Source organism: Protopterus annectens, chromosome 7.part1, assembly GCF_019279795.1.
Source record: "Protopterus annectens isolate FY-2018-M chromosome 7.part1, PAN1.0, whole genome shotgun sequence".
Taxonomy (NCBI): Eukaryota; Metazoa; Chordata; order Ceratodontiformes; family Protopteridae; genus Protopterus; species Protopterus annectens.
The window spans coordinates 425147467-425163396 of record NC_056740.1 but is presented as its reverse complement, the minus strand read 5'-3'; the positions used below and the strand labels follow the sequence as shown (position 1 = coordinate 425163396).

Genomic DNA, 15930 nt, shown 5'->3' with positions numbered 1-15930 from the left:
CCTAAAAATAGAGGTGGCTAACTTCACGGTACCCATGCAAATGGAGAATAATTGCATGACTGCTGAATCATACACCAATACACTGTACGAACATGTACACAGATGCATGGATCTCACCATACCCAATGGAATCAAGATGCTCTCCAAAAAAAAGGAAGCCAATCTGGTGGTCCCCTGCCATAAACAAACTTTACAACAGAAGGAGGAAACTGATGCAGAATAAGATGAAGTGCTAAGACTGGAAAAACTTCCTTATCAGCCTCAACAAAAAGTTGAGATCCCCCCATCAAATTCTCTAAAGCTAGCTATGAAAACAGAATTGTAGCAGATAGTAAAGACAACCACAAGGCCTTCTATAGTTATGTGAAGAATCTCCACGGCAATATCCAGATTTGCTCTGCACTACTGCACAATGGTACCTCCTATACCAAGCCAACAGATATTGCCAATATACTGTCTGGCAGATTCAGTGCCAACTTTACCCCTCTCTCCCCCCCAAAGGACCAATCACAATACCAGTAGATTGCCAGGCACCCAGTATTACTCCTGCACAGGTTAAAAAGCACTGTCCAAGGCCAAGAATACAGCTTATATGGGACCTGACAATATCCCTGACTGTGGTCTACATGAACTGCAGAGTGAACTGGCACCTCACCTGTGTGCCCTGTTCAATCACAGCCTTACCTTGGGTTTTGTCCCTACCGAATGGTGCCCTCCTACAGTCATTCCTCTCCACAAAGGAGGAGCAACTACAGACCCTGTGAACTATTGCCCCATTAGCCTGATGTGTCTGATATGCAAAGCTATGAAACACCTCATCATGGACCTAAAAAACAAGGATATAGGGAATCTCCATACTCTGGATCCCACACAGTTTGGTTTTGTGAAGGGTAAATCATGCCTGCTCAACTTGGTTGACTTCATTGACTCAGTCACCAGAGCTGTGGATGAAGGCAAGGTGGTTCATACAGCCTACCTTGATCTGATCAAGGCCTTTGATACCATTCCCCACTCAGGAATCATAGAAAAACTCACTAAGCTAGGCATCAACCCCTATATCAGTAGGTGGGTTGCAAACTGGCTCACAGATAGAACCCACAGTGTGAAAGCAGCTGACTCCAAGTCAGACTGTTGACTAGTCACGAGTGGAATCCCACAGGGTTCAGTCTTGGGTCCTCTCCTGTTTATCTACTTCTCTCAAGTCCATGCCAACATGAAGGGACTCTGGCTGACAAAGTTTGCAGATGATTGCAAGTTGGGAGCTATTATTAACTCCCCAAGTGATGTTGACATCCTACAGAATGGCCTCACTGAGACCAATGACTGGTGTCAGAACCATGGCCTTAAGCTCAATGCCAAAAAATGTGTCATCATCCCCTTTGGGAAAAACCCACTTGCCATGAATTACCACATCAATGGTAGTCCACTGAACCCAGAAGGCATTATAAGAGATATGGGAACACAGGTTGACAGCAACCTCTCTTTTGATCACCACATTGCTACTGTGGTCAGAAAGTCCTTCTATGTGGCACATCTCATTACTAAGGGTTTTGCATCCAGGAAGAAAGAGGTCATTGTCTCCCTCTACTCTTCCCTCATTAGGCCAATCATCAAGTACAATGCCCCATTTGGCATGTACTTCACTAGACACCTGTAACAACTGAAGAGGCCAGAAAAGTACCTCACAAAGGGGATCGTAGGCCTTAAACAGTTGCTCTATATGGACAGACTCAAAAAACTCCAACTATTCTCTGTCTCATATCACCTACTTAGAGGCGATCTCTGCTTGACTTGCAAAGCCATGTCTGAACCAGCTCTGTTAGAAATGCTACATCTAAAGAAATACCAATCCCTCCACACCACATGCTCCAGAGACCTCAACCTCATTACCACAATCAACAGAACATATTGGAGGGACAGGTTCATAACCCAGAGACTGCCCATGCTATGGAAAAGACTTCCCATAGATGTCAAGCAGAGCACCTCGCTGACCCTCTTCAAGAGAAATCTTGATGAATGGATGGGAAATAGAAAATTCATCCCGGGGATAACTCCAGTGGCTTTACTTGACAGAGGCACTTGCAACTAAGGTCAGCTGGCACGATGCCAGGGTAATCCTAGGGCTAGGCTTGTAAAGGCTCCAGGGCCATTAACCTAGTACACACCTATGAACCTATGGATGTATGTATCACCGACCTTCACTTTGAGGTCACTAAATTATTTGGCACATTTTACCAGACTTCAAAGAGTTTTGATTAAGAACTTATCAAATCACTTTCTGGGTCCATATTTTCTGAGGAAGGGAATACCATTTTCTTGGAATATGGCTACCCTTCAATCTATTTCCATTTTGTCCATGAGGTTAATCTCTCATGCTGCTGAACATACCTACAGGCAATGTGTTCAGGCATTTCAATAAGGAGACATGCCTGGATGTGCTTTGCAGAACTCTTTAAATCTTCTTTTGTCACTGTGGCTGAGGTCATCATGCATCACCAGTGGAACCTCGTTGTTTGGTCCCAAATTGAAAGACCCTTCTAGGTGCGAACAAGAAGGGAAGACACTGTTTGCTGTGTGTGTACATTTTTCTACTCCTCAATGGTCCTTTTCTAAAAACCAACAAGGTGGTAGAAAGATGTGGTTCAAGAAATCCCAGGATTTCTTTCAAGATACATGTGGAGAAAGCTCCCCCAGGGGCACAGGGGGGAACTAAATGACATCATCATTGTGTTGGAGATGGTCTGTATAATCAGGGATCTAGAGATTCCTTTTCAGACAGATCCTATCAGTGCTCCTGAATGAGGCCCGACTGTCCATCTCTGGAGGCAGAGGTCATCTGTCCTCTTACCAGACACCCTGGCTAGATATCACAAAAGATTTATGAGTTCAGAGGATAGTAACCAGAGGTTATATCATAGTACTTTCCCAGCCTCGCCATCAGTTCTGAAGAAGATCGTCAAGGTTCCACACAGTCAGAGTGAAGCAGCTTTTTCAGAGATATAAAAGTTGCTAGAAAAAAAGAGTCATCTAAGAGGTCCCCCAGATCAGAGAGTGTTCAGAACATATTTAAGATTCTTTTTGGTGCTAAAAAAGACAGGGGATTTGAGACCAATTTTGGATCTCAGCAAACGTAATAATTTGGTTCAGTATACAAAGCTCCAGATGGTCACAATTCAGTCCACTGTGCCATTTCTGTACAAGGACAACTAGATGTGCTCAGTAGGTCTTCAAGATGTGTGTTATCATATCAAAATGAACATCTTCCAGCTAGGAGGCAGTCATTACCAGTTCAGAGCACTGCCCTTTGGTCTCACCACAGCCCCCAGGGTGCTTACCAAATGCATGGTAGTTATAGCCGCTCACCTGAGACTGCTGGGATTCTGAGTGTCTCCTTATCTGGATGTCTGGCTCCTGACTGCTCCAACCAGGCATAAGCTGCTTCAAGCAAGGTACTATTTACTCCAGCTGTGCTCCTGTCTCAGAATATCTGTCAATCACAACAAGTCTCAGCAGACTCCTACTCAGACTTTGGAATTCATCAGATCTCATCTCAATACAGCCACCCAAATTGCTTCTCTTCTCCTTTCTCGCATACAGACTAGTCAACTCCAGGTCAAAAAGATTGCTCAAAATTCTTTCCTCCCAGCACATCTGATACTGCAAGTCTTGGGGTCCATGGCAACAGCAATCACTCTTGTACCACTGGCCAGATTCCATATGAGAATCCTTAAATGGACACTCACAACTCAATGCTCTGTTCTCCAACACCCATTATCCAGACCAGTCAAAATAACTCAGGCTTGCAAGAATTACCTTCTCTGGTGGATATACTCCAATCAAATACAAAAAGGCTGTTCCTTTGTTCTCACTCAACCCAAGGCCACAGTGTCCACAGATTCCTCTCAGTGTGATGTTTAAAGTGAAGTGTAGTTCATGGTATGGCTAGCAATTTCTTTCCCAGGGGAAAGAAATCGCTGATTTGGATGTTCTCTGTAAAGGGACTTCGCATTTTAGGGGTCAATGAAAAGCCATTCGATAAGATAATATAGACCCAATCATCTACTATTATAGCACATGGATAACCTAAAAAAAATTGCTCCATTGCATGCTGAAAGACTTCACTGGCAGAATGTATTCCAAAAGACATTCTGAGAAATCTGCATCTACCAAATGGGGTACTGAATGTAGTCAGTAGTGAAGATTTGCGATCAAGCATTACTTCCCAAAACGAACTCTTTGCATCTAAGACAGAAAAAAACAGTGGCATTTAGCATGAGGGTAGCAACCTCCTCGACTGTACGCATAGGATAGTGGGGTCTCTTTGATGCTTTGTTTAAGTCTCTTGGATCAATACATATTCTGATTTCATCTGGGCTTTTCTTATGAGCTACTACCATAGAGTCTACCTCCCTCAGGGATCAGTTCTTGGACTGCTCCTTTTTGGCTTTTACTTCTCATAAGTGAAGGCCAATGTCAGTGTCAATAGCTGACTAAATTTGCAGATGATTGCAAATTACGAGCTATCATTGAATCGCACACTGACACAAATGTTCTCCTAGAGGGGCTGACACAGACAAACAACTGGTGTCAGAGCCATGGACTAAAACTGAATGCCAAGAAATGCATAATAGTATCCTTTGGGAAGTCATCCATCCCTGGTAACTATCATTTTGACAACACCCCTTAGAGTTGACCCAGCAGTCATGGACTTAGGGACACACATAGATAGTAGTCCAGCCTTTGATTATCACGTGTCTACAATGGTGAGGAAATCATTCTTTGTTGCGCAACTTTTAAACAAACGTATGGCATCTAAGTCCAAGGGAGTCATTGTTCCACTGTATTCGGCATTCATTATACCTATCATTGAGTATACTGCCCCCTTTGGTATGCACCTAACCAGGCAAATCAAACAATTGGAACCTTCACAGAGGTTCCTCACTAAAAGAATACAGGGCATAACTAAAATGTCCTATGCAGACTGCCTCAAGGCCCTATCTCTGTATTCTGTCTCCTACAGCCTTTTGAGGTGAGATCTATGCCTGACTTACAGGACATTCTCAGACCCCACTCTGATGGACCTCCTGCATATCCACAAAACAAACAGCACCAGAACTACCCATTATAAAGACTTAATCCTTGCCTGTGACATAAATAGGACTTGCTGAAGAGATAGGTATGTATCCCAGAGACTACCCCCTCTATGGAACAGGCTCCCCATCCACGTGAAGCAGAGTTCCTCCCTAATCCAATTCAAGTGCACTCAATGAAATTCATCCCTGGTTTGGCACCTATGTCTCTAATAGACACAGGCAACCTGTAAATAGTTCATCACCCAGGTCCATGCTTACACTTATCAAGGCTATCGGAACTTGTCAGTGTTTGGGTTGCATGCCTAGGCTTAAAAAGGGCCTTGTGGTCATTAGCTTAGTAAATACCTATGAACCTATGAAATATACCCATTCAGTTGGTTCTGTGACTGGACAAATCACAACTTATTGTACCATTTTATCTAACTTTATGGACCTTGACTTTATCCTCCATAGCTATCAGAACTTTTCTCATCGATCTGACCACTGGACTGACCTCCAGGTCTAATTTCATGGAGTACACAACTGGAAGTTTTCCCAGCTTGTCTTCAAAAATATCTGCATACTCTGAGAAAATAGCATTGGTGAAATTGGAACTAGGACATGTGCTTACATGATGGAGGTCTTTAGTAAAGGAAAGCAGTTTCATTCTCAAACTGTCTCTGAGACCTAATAATGACTGCGTAGATTGTCTGACTACATAAAATTGCAAGCTGTAACTGTTCCCAGCTGAATAGCATGAAAGCACTACTGAGCCTTCGGTATGAATCTCCTCGACTCCATAAGCAACAAGCTTCGCACAATTAGCCAAATTAAGTTGTTCACCAACTCTTACTCGAGCAAATGTTTCTGCTGACATAACATTGCACCTTGAACCAATGTCGACTTTGATCTGAGTGGGTTTACCATTGATCAGGACAGTACAAAACACTTAGTTCTTTGCCAACATCTACTGCATTAACCTTTTCCCCAACCACTGATACACCATCTACATAGAAAGTAGAGTTGCAGCTTTCAATATGATCAACTTGCTTTTTTGCATGACCTTTCTTAATAAATGACTGAGGCTTGCTTGATTTACAAAATTTTTGAAAGTAGTTCAATTTTTTACACTTGTGGCATTGCTGACTAAATGCTTTTCCCTTTTAGACTCATGATTGGCACCACATTTACGACAGTTAATAATAAGACTTGACTTGGGTTTGCTGACTCACCCTTATGCTGCACTGAGCATGTCCGTTTTACTGAGCTAGTCTTAGAACTTGCTGGAAAGTTATGTTTTCTCCCTGGAAATCCTGCAGGGGCTGCATCTGCTGTGTACTTAGGCCTGCTTCTGCTAACCATGTGCTGCATGCTGTCTACGTTTGCTCTAGAAGCTGTTGAAACTATGCTGTTATCATTTGCAAGCATATTTGTTTGCCTTTCAGTAAGCTCATGTATCTGACAAATCTCTATAGCTTTGTTCAACATTAATTCAGTGTCACAAAGCAAAATCTTTCTCACTGCAGCATTATTAACACCACGTACAAACCTGTCTTTTATCAACTCATCTTTCAAATCACCACATCTGCACATTTTAGCTTTGTTTCTCAAGTCAGTAATATAAGCTGCAAAAGTTTATTCTGGCTTTTGGTCACTTGTATAAATTAGGTGCCTCTCCAATGTAACATTTGTCTGGGTGTTACACATTTCTCTAAATTTATGTTTCAAGCACTCGGGGTCCTTCATTGATTCAGCTTGTACAATATGATGATTTCCCCCTTCTTCTGCACATACTGCTGGTGCATACACAAATGAATGCTCTCTTTCAATAGCTTCCAATCCCACCAAGTTAAGGAAAATAAATGCCCTTGTATGTGCATCTTTATCAGAAAAAACTACTTATATGAAAATATCGTATTCCTGCTCATATACTCTCCAATCCTCTGCAGTATTATGATCAAACACAAGTGGACTGGGTCTGCAAAATGCCGCTGCCATATCAACACACAGTAATAAAGACCCTTGGAATTATGTATGAACATAGCCAAAGAAGAAAGCAGGAACTCAACCGTCCAACGTTTATTAGTGAATACAAAAGGCAAAGACTTCAAGTCACACAAACTCTTTGTTAATGCTATAAAAACATTCACTTCATTACAACTTTTATAGTGCAAGCCAGCATTTAAATTTGTCACATGACTAATTATAAATCAATAAATTAAGCATATTTTGTTATGTGGTTATAACCATAATTTTAGATTTAGAGTGATACAAAAAGTGAGTAATGGGATAAGGGGAGGTGATACTGTTATAAAAACTGAAGTTGTTGAGTACAACTGGATAAGCTATTTTAGGACTGATAAAGCCCCAGGATTAAATTTAAGGAATAGTGTAAAACCTACATTAATTAATTGTATTTAATACATTTTATTGATTTGATTCATTTTATGTATAGGTTTATGTATGTGCGTATTTTAAGGGCTGAAATACAATGTATTTAGTTTTAATTGAATGGTTTATAGTGTTTTTATAGCACTGACAAAGAGTTTGTGTGACTTGAAAGCTTTGCCTTTTGCATTTTGTATTCACTAATAAACATTGTATGTTTGAGTTCCTGCTGTTTTCTTCTTTGGATGTGGATTTTTTTTGTGTTTGGAACTCCACTGGCACCTGGAATTTTTTATTTTTATTTTTCTTAATGTACGAACATACACACATATATGCCAGAAATTTCTGCCAAAACCTGTAATTATGCCCAATAGCACAGTTGACTATTCAAAATAACTGTACTTTGTGAAATAAGTCTCCGCAGCACAAGAACACTTTGAAAACAGTATACTTTGAGAAACCACCCCTTATCAGTGTAAGAAACCCTTTGAAATGACTGCACTTTGCGAATTAACTGTACACAGCACAAGAAACTTCCTGAAATGACTGCACTTTGTGGAATAACTCTGTACAGTATAAGAAACACATCGAAATGACTGCACTTTGTGAATAAAATGTACACAGCACAAGAAACGTCTTGAAATGACTATATTTTGACTATACTTTGTGAAATAACTGTACTTTGCATACAGTAAACTCTTCAAAATAATTGTACTGTAACAAAGCACAAACTGCAAACACTTTGCACACTCTGAAATACTTCAAACAACTCTACGTATACTTTGAATAGCTTTAGTCAATGTGAAATAGTAGCTCATGTCAAAACATGGTAATTTACTAAAAAGCATGCAGTCACCTTGCTTTTTTATGCTTACTTTGCCCTTTTATTGCACTCATTACGCCCATTTGACCTCTTATCATGCTCATTATACTTTTCTTGTGCTTGTTTTACTTTTAACATGCTCGTTATGCAAATCGCCAGTAACTCTGAACCCCAAGTGAGTATTTCTGATAATTCTGTCAAATATCATCGTTTTGAATATTTCATTTAACTTATAATGCATTCTATGCCTTTCGGTTGATTAATAATGTGTTTTGTGCTTTGCAAATGCTTTGTATCGTTTTCTTTACAAAATAAATCAGTTATGCAAGTTTTGGTTACCTGAAGTTTGTGTCTGGCCTTTTTTTTATCATATGAGCACTGTATCACCCAACCTGCTCAGTGCACCTTCAATATTAACTCTGCACCTCATGGCTTGATGAAATTGCACTGTCTATCCCGGTTCTGACACTATGTCGCTTGTCTGGTCGGGATAAAACAGATGAACAGTTGTGGGTTCAGTTCAAGCAGCTTTATTATATACAAACACATCAGGATTGAGGCTTAGTAACGTAAACTTAAATAAATTTATAAACAGACTGACTACTGCAGTCATACATATTAACACTCTGGCTGTTTTCTCAAAATGGTACTGTTGCCTGCACGCTCTTTATTTATATGCACATGCCCTCATTTTGAAATGCTTCTTAAAGTTATAACACATGCTCTGCTCTACATAACCCACACTGGGAAGGTCTCTCATCCAGGAGAGCTTCTGTGCATGGACCCATACCTCTCAACCATGCTGAATTTCTCAGTATTTGCTGGTTTTGAGAGCAAAAAAATGGGGTGCCACGAATTCCATAGTGGCCCCTTCAATTCCTGATTTTTTTTTTATGTACAAGTTCAACTTATGGCCGAGGTCATCACATATCGCCAGTGTATCCCGCAGCATCATCAATGTGCAGGGGTGTACATGATGACATCAGCTTCTTGAGGCAGACTGCCTGTTGGACTCAGTTGGAGACTCAGACTGTTTTGGATGGAATTAGCAGCAGCAGCAGTGACCGGCACTGTGCACATTGTTGAGTGACCATTTTGTGATTGCAGGGTATGTCTGAGGTTTGTTAACTGGGCAGCAGAATTCCAAGACATCATTTACTGTACCCATTACAGCTTCTACAAAGAAGGTGTGAGTTCTCAACTTTTTTTGTCTCTTCATATTTCCTTGTTTTGACTGTGTCCCTTATGATAAATAATGAATTGTTAAATCTGTTTTTGTTTTACAAATATGAGAGTCGAGTTAAATGTTGACAACCAGAGGACACTTTCCTTTATTCAGACTTTCTTTAAAAGAATGTTTGTTATTGCTACTGCTAATATTTTTGTGTTGAAGGAAAAGGTACAGAAGTTGAGTGAAGCAAAGTTTGAAGTATGTCAGTAAAGATATCTAGAGAGCATACAAGTATAAAGCTCTGAAAAGTCTGCCATAAGTGTTTTGTAAAATTATTCATCATTTCCCATTTTGATTTCTTGCACTCCATTCTTTAATTAATTTAGCCAAGTTTGGCGCCATGCCTAGTAATGTACTTGGGTGCTGTTAGTCATTTGGGGCCGTGCCTAGTAATGTACGTGTCCTGTAAGTTGTTTGGCGCTGTGCCTAGTAATGTACTTGTGTGCTGTAAGTCCATAGTAGGTTGGGAGTTTTCTCTTTGTTTTTCTTTTCTGCTTTCAACTTTTATTTTCATTTGGCAGCTTGACACAACTAACACCGGACATGGTGGACAATGATGTGGCATCTACAACAGGTGCCCCATCACTGTCCACAGCATTTGGTGTTAGCTGTGTTGATCTTTGTTTCTACCTTTTCTTCAATATGTGACATACAACAAACCATAGTGTAGGTTTATATGGGACAGTGAAGTGTTTTTGTGTGTTTGCGTGTGTGTGTGTGTGTGTGTGTGTGTGTGTGTGTGTGTGTGTGTGTGTGTGTGTGTGTGTGTGTGTGTGTGTGTGTGTGTGTGTGTGTGTGTGTGTGTGTGTGTGTGTGTGTGTGTGTGGTGGGGGCCCAGGACATAATTAGATTTCTACTGGTGCCTGAATGACTAGGTTTACCAGGAAAGAGAGATATTTTAAAAGTGGCATTAAACACCAGGAATACTTTTCTGGATAATCCATTGGATAAAATGGATAAAGAGAGCCATCCTGGCTGTAGGGCAGTAGATCAGTATTTGGGCTTTTTAGCACTAGTGATAAATGCATTGAAGGGTTGGCAATATATTCAGTTCTACTAAGAAAATGAAAAAGTTCAATATTATTATGATTTTAGTTGTTGAAGGGGTCAAGTCCTGTTCTTAGAAGTGATAATGAAATAGATGAATGAGGAGATAATGGGGTGCTATGTATTCACAATTTAAGTTCAACCTCTGCAGGGTCCACCCAGCACCCACCTAGGATGAGAACATTTACTTTCTTCAGCTCCAGCAGCTCAACCTCCAAGTGAGTAAAAAAGAATAAAAAAATGTCTGTATGCCTAACAGAAACTGCAACAAAGGAATCAGATGTCGTACTAGGCTGTCATTCGATGCAAGACCGCAAGTTGCAATGTGCTGTTCACATGTGGAGATGTATACCACATCTTCTGCAAGCATTGTGTTTTATTTTGGTTAATGTGATTGTGGGCTTGTGTTGTTTCAAATCTGAGTTTCTGCTCATGCGTGCTTGTGGAAGTTTCTGTGATCAACAGCAAAGAAACATCTTTACTATTCCATGCCTGCATTATTACAGCTAAAACAAATCAGCTGAGGTTTGCATATCTCTTGACCTAGCAGATAAAGAAATATGGATAAAGCCTAAAATTGTAAAGTTTATTGAATAACAGGACTTGTGTTTAGCAAGCATTTTCTGAGCCACAACTGTGTTTGAAGGCGGGGAGTAATATTGATCAAGCTGTAGCAGCAATTCAGAGGTTTGCAAAGTGTTCCAGAAATGTGGATAAAGTCTACATAAAGGAGAGCACAAGGCTCAAGAACAGGAACAGATTTTAAACATACCTCTCAATCTGCTAGTGCAAGGAATCTGGACAAAGCCAAAAATAATGGTGGGACAATGGCCCAAAATAGGGCCAGATTTTAAATACTGCTCCTGTAAACTCAGATAGTTCTTAGAATAACAGGTTTTGCATTATTATGTATTTTCTGTAGGACATAAAGTCTGAAATTCAAATGTCTGCTATTATTTATTATTATTTAGTGACTTCAGTCTTCATGTTGGTATCCCACATGTTGGAACTCAAAAACAGGCAAAAACAAACTGGTAATTCCAAAATGTAGGGACTGAGACAAGCAAACGGCACACAACCAAAAAAGTGCAGATCCTTAGTTTTATTAAGCACTTTTCGTTTGATTCAATGTACAAACTTCTTCAGACTAATAAAACCACATACACGTGTACTATAAATACTACATCAATTAGTGACCCGATTATACAATAAGGTTCTAAAAGGAACAGATACACATTTAAAACACTTGCGTCCCTGTGTAGAAGTTAGATTTGGTCAAGACAATCATTGATGTAAAATTATTCACTAGGAAACTTAATTTTAAGTTGATGATGGGTAGTAATATCTCTGTTAATAGTAATGATTTTAGTATTCCTAGTGTTTACAATCCTCCCCTGCACCCATTATTGCAAATATTCGAGCTTATGTGTGAGTTGGATATTCGTTAGAGGTTTCAGGAAGTGAAGCATGCTTACACTATTGACACTAATTTACTTTGTCAAACTATATGATGTATGTATTTGTATACCAGACAAGGAAGGGGGGCTTGTGATTTTTGGTATCCCGCATGTTGTTGGCATCCCACAATTCCACTGGAGTGGGCAGTGTTACATGATTATGCATGATAATTTTGCGTTAATCAGCATCCCGATTTTTGTCCAGTTGTACCTACCTTTCATGGGCCTTTGTCCAGACTTTTGATGTTTCCAGGTTCAGAGAGGTATGCAGAGGCCTAAAACTCTGTGTGTAGACTCTTGGGTTTGTTCTTACTGATACGTCAGTGTGGGATTGGTTCGAGAGTATGCCTGTCCTGTGCCCATAAAGTGGCCACTCCTCCTCAGCCCTTTCCACATGTTACAGTCCAGGTGTCTCTCTTTAAAAGAGGTCCAAAAGACAACTACCCAGCATGCAGTCTTGGGAGAAAAGGTGTTGTGTCATCTGTCACTTTCCGTTACAAGGAATAATTCTGGCTTCATATTCAGAACTTTCAGAATATAGTGGTAATGGCCTACATTAGTTATTTTATTCTCCATGTTAGTTTACATTGCTTGATCAATTTTAGAAACTCTAAGACAGAAGAGATAGTATAAATCCTCTGAGGAAAAAATGAACCATAAGTACAGAAAGAAAACAAATTAATCTGCTCTGTGCCCTCAAAAAGATGTAAAATCCTTGGGCTGTAAAGATCACCCTTATGATGATGCACATGATCATTATAACCTGCATGGTAAATAAGCGATGTTTCTGTGTAATGTTTGCTTCTGTTTACCACTGTGGAATGGAAAGGACAATATGTATATTGAAAGGGCTATTACATCTAACTTCTTCTTTTACTTTTTTAGTGGTGGACCGCTGTCAAGATGGAAACAACCCGTGTCACCAATTTGGTGTCTGTTCTCAGTTTGGCATTAATGTCACATGTACCTGCCATCCTGATTATGAAGGTGATGGCTATTTTTGTAGACCAATCGACAGGTGTGCTGATGGAAATAACGGGAACTGCAGTGAGCATGCAAACTGCATCAATACCGGTCCAGTAAGTGAAACAAACACCAATTTCAGCTACTTTACCAGTAGACTATAATGTTAGTAAAATTATCTTGTCTGTAAGTGTCCCGTTTCAGGAAATGGGTGTTAGGCAAACTGGGAAAAGCATTTAAAGACCATTTTTTTAATCTTATGAGGAAGCCGCTGAGTAACAACAAAATGTACATTTGCAGTAGGGTACTGTGAGAAACTTATGATGGTACAACTGGCATTTTGAGTGCTGACATTTCAGTAAGGAGCCTATCCTTACACTACACTTGTCTTAATCATAACCATTGACAAGGTTATTCCACCCTCCCAACACAGATACACACACACACACACACACACACACACACACACACACACACACACACACACACACACACACACACACACACACACACACACACACACACACACACCTCCATATATATATATATATATATATATATATATATATATATATGTTCACACACATGCACACATGGGCGCACACATACACACAACACACACACACTTGCCAGCACTAATATGACAATTCTTGTAGGTGTTACATACCAGCCTCTAACAGTGGTATGACTTATTGTCATATGGTAGTCCATAGTACTAGTATGACATTTAAAAGCATTCGCTAGAGTCTCCTTGCTCCTTTATCTGTTTAAAACTTTCATTTAGTGGCTCACTGCTGTTTTTTCTGCTGTGATAAACATTTCTGTAGTGTTTTCTGCCTAAAATAGTGTAGCTAGTTTTCCACCCTCCCTGCCTGTTGGTGTCTTGTTCTTATACTTGGTGGCTTTGCAATTGCCCACCCCTACTGTAAATTTGATCTGAGACACTCCTCCCAGTCTAGTGTCACTAGCTCATTCTACCTAATACAGAGAGAACATTTGAGAAGGCCATCCCACTTAGGTTCTTAACCTTGAATTATCTTCTGTTCTTACTTTCTCCCTTTACACTTTATATATTAAAAAACACTTTGCTAGAATCTACCATTGCTAGAATCTCCTTCTGTTCTGACTAAGTGTGCTTCTCAATCTGGAAATATAGAGCTGATAAGTATATTTTTTGGCACTTTTTATTTTATTTATTTATTTTATTTTACATTTGTTGACTGGGATAGTCCGACTGGATACATGTCCATTTTCAGCGGAGGCCGAGGGAGAAAAGCTCCAAAGGTGGTTACATATGTAATCATCACAATGTACAGATAAAACAGGAGTCATCATAACATTGTACAAATAAAACACACTTTACAGTCACAGTTAAATGTATACAGTCTAACAAACTTCTAATCTGGTTTAACAAATAAAAAGATATTTGAGTTCCATTTACAGACATAGTATTAGTACACCAGTATGAATAAAGATTTAGTTAGGCTTGGAGCAGGGACATATCCATTGAGACTTGAAATACTCCTTGAGAGCTTTCTTAAATTGAGATAGGGTGGTATGTAGAGTAATGTTTGCAGGAAGGGAATTCCAAATTTTGCCAGCAGAGTTGACGTACAGGGAATCACCTGCTGAGTTGTTGGATTTGATGGTTTGCACTACCAGTCTATTTGATGAGCGGAGTGATCTGGGGCTGGAGTTGGGGATAGATGATGTTTTTCAGTGCAGATGTATTTTCTGGTTGGTTAAGTGCTTTGTGAGCAACAATGAGTTGATTATACTGAATCTGCCTGGGTAGCTCTAGCCGTCCGAGATAATTTAGATTTTTACAGTGATGCGTTCTATATGGTAGACCAGTGGCAAATCTAGCTATGTTATTATAGCAACTTGAGGGTTTGTTAAGATCAGTTTTATTTAGCTTGGCAAGTAAAGAGGAAGCATAGTAGAGGGTAGAGGTAGATGGGAGCTGGCAATGGAAGTCCTAGCATGTGGGGTAAGGAATGGCTTTATCCTATATAGTGCGCCCAGTTTTCTATTAATGGTTTTGATTGTTTTGTTGACATGCACATCAAACTTAAGATTGTTATCTATAATAACTCCTAGGAGTTTTGTATGGGCATCTGGAGAGATTATGGTACCATTATTAGACTTAATGGACAGAGATAGCACCATGGATCTTTGGGTGGGGAAGAAAAGTAGGAGCTTTGTTTTCTTAGGATTTAGAATCAGACAGCGAGCAACAAGCCAGTTCTCTACTAGGTTAAAAGTACTCTGAGTTATTGTTAGCAGCTGCGTTTGTGAGGTGCCAGTGCAGATCAACATTGAGTCATCTGCTTATTGAATGCAGTTGGCTTCAGGGATGACTGTGTGGAGGTCATTAATAAATATGGAAAACAGAAGTGGTCCCAAGACAGACCCCTGTGGGACACCTAGGGTGTTGGGTAGGAGGTTTGAGAGTTTGTTCTGCCATAAGATGGATTGTTGTCTATTGTGCAGGTAGAATTCAAACCCTCTGAGAGAGTGATTGCCTAGAGACATTGTTCCCAGGGTGTTGATGAGAAGATGGTGGTTAACCATATCAAAAGCCTTGGACAGGTCCAAGAAAAGGGCTGAGGATAACTTGTCGTTGTTCCTGCTATAGTTTATTTCATTAAGGAAGGTGAGGAGAGCTGTGGTAGTATGATAATTTGGCCTGAAGCCATGCTGGGAGTTAGCCAGTAGGTTGTTTTGGGTTAAAAAGTACAGAAGTTGTTTATGGATGACTTTCTTCATGATTTTTGCCAGAGGTGATAAGATGGCTATGGGTCTATAATTAGATAATTCAGTACAGTTACCACCTTTATGGAAGGGTATGACATGAGATATTTTCCAGATAGAGGGGAATGAGGCTTCTGATATGGACTGATTAATTAGAATGGAAATGGGGTACGCTATGGTATCAGCAGCTTTTTG

General features: G+C 40.0%; 1 protein-coding gene across 1 annotated transcript in view; it reads left to right on the top strand.

Annotated features, from left to right (window-relative positions):
• Positions 1-15930, top strand: part of STAB1 (stabilin 1) — a 2761215-nt gene that overhangs the window by 2446356 nt on the left and 298929 nt on the right. The window contains exon 63 of the mRNA XM_044078505.1: positions 12904-13097. Within this exon, the coding sequence (XP_043934440.1) occupies positions 12904-13097 (194 nt within the window). The remainder of the gene's footprint in view (positions 1-12903; positions 13098-15930) is intronic.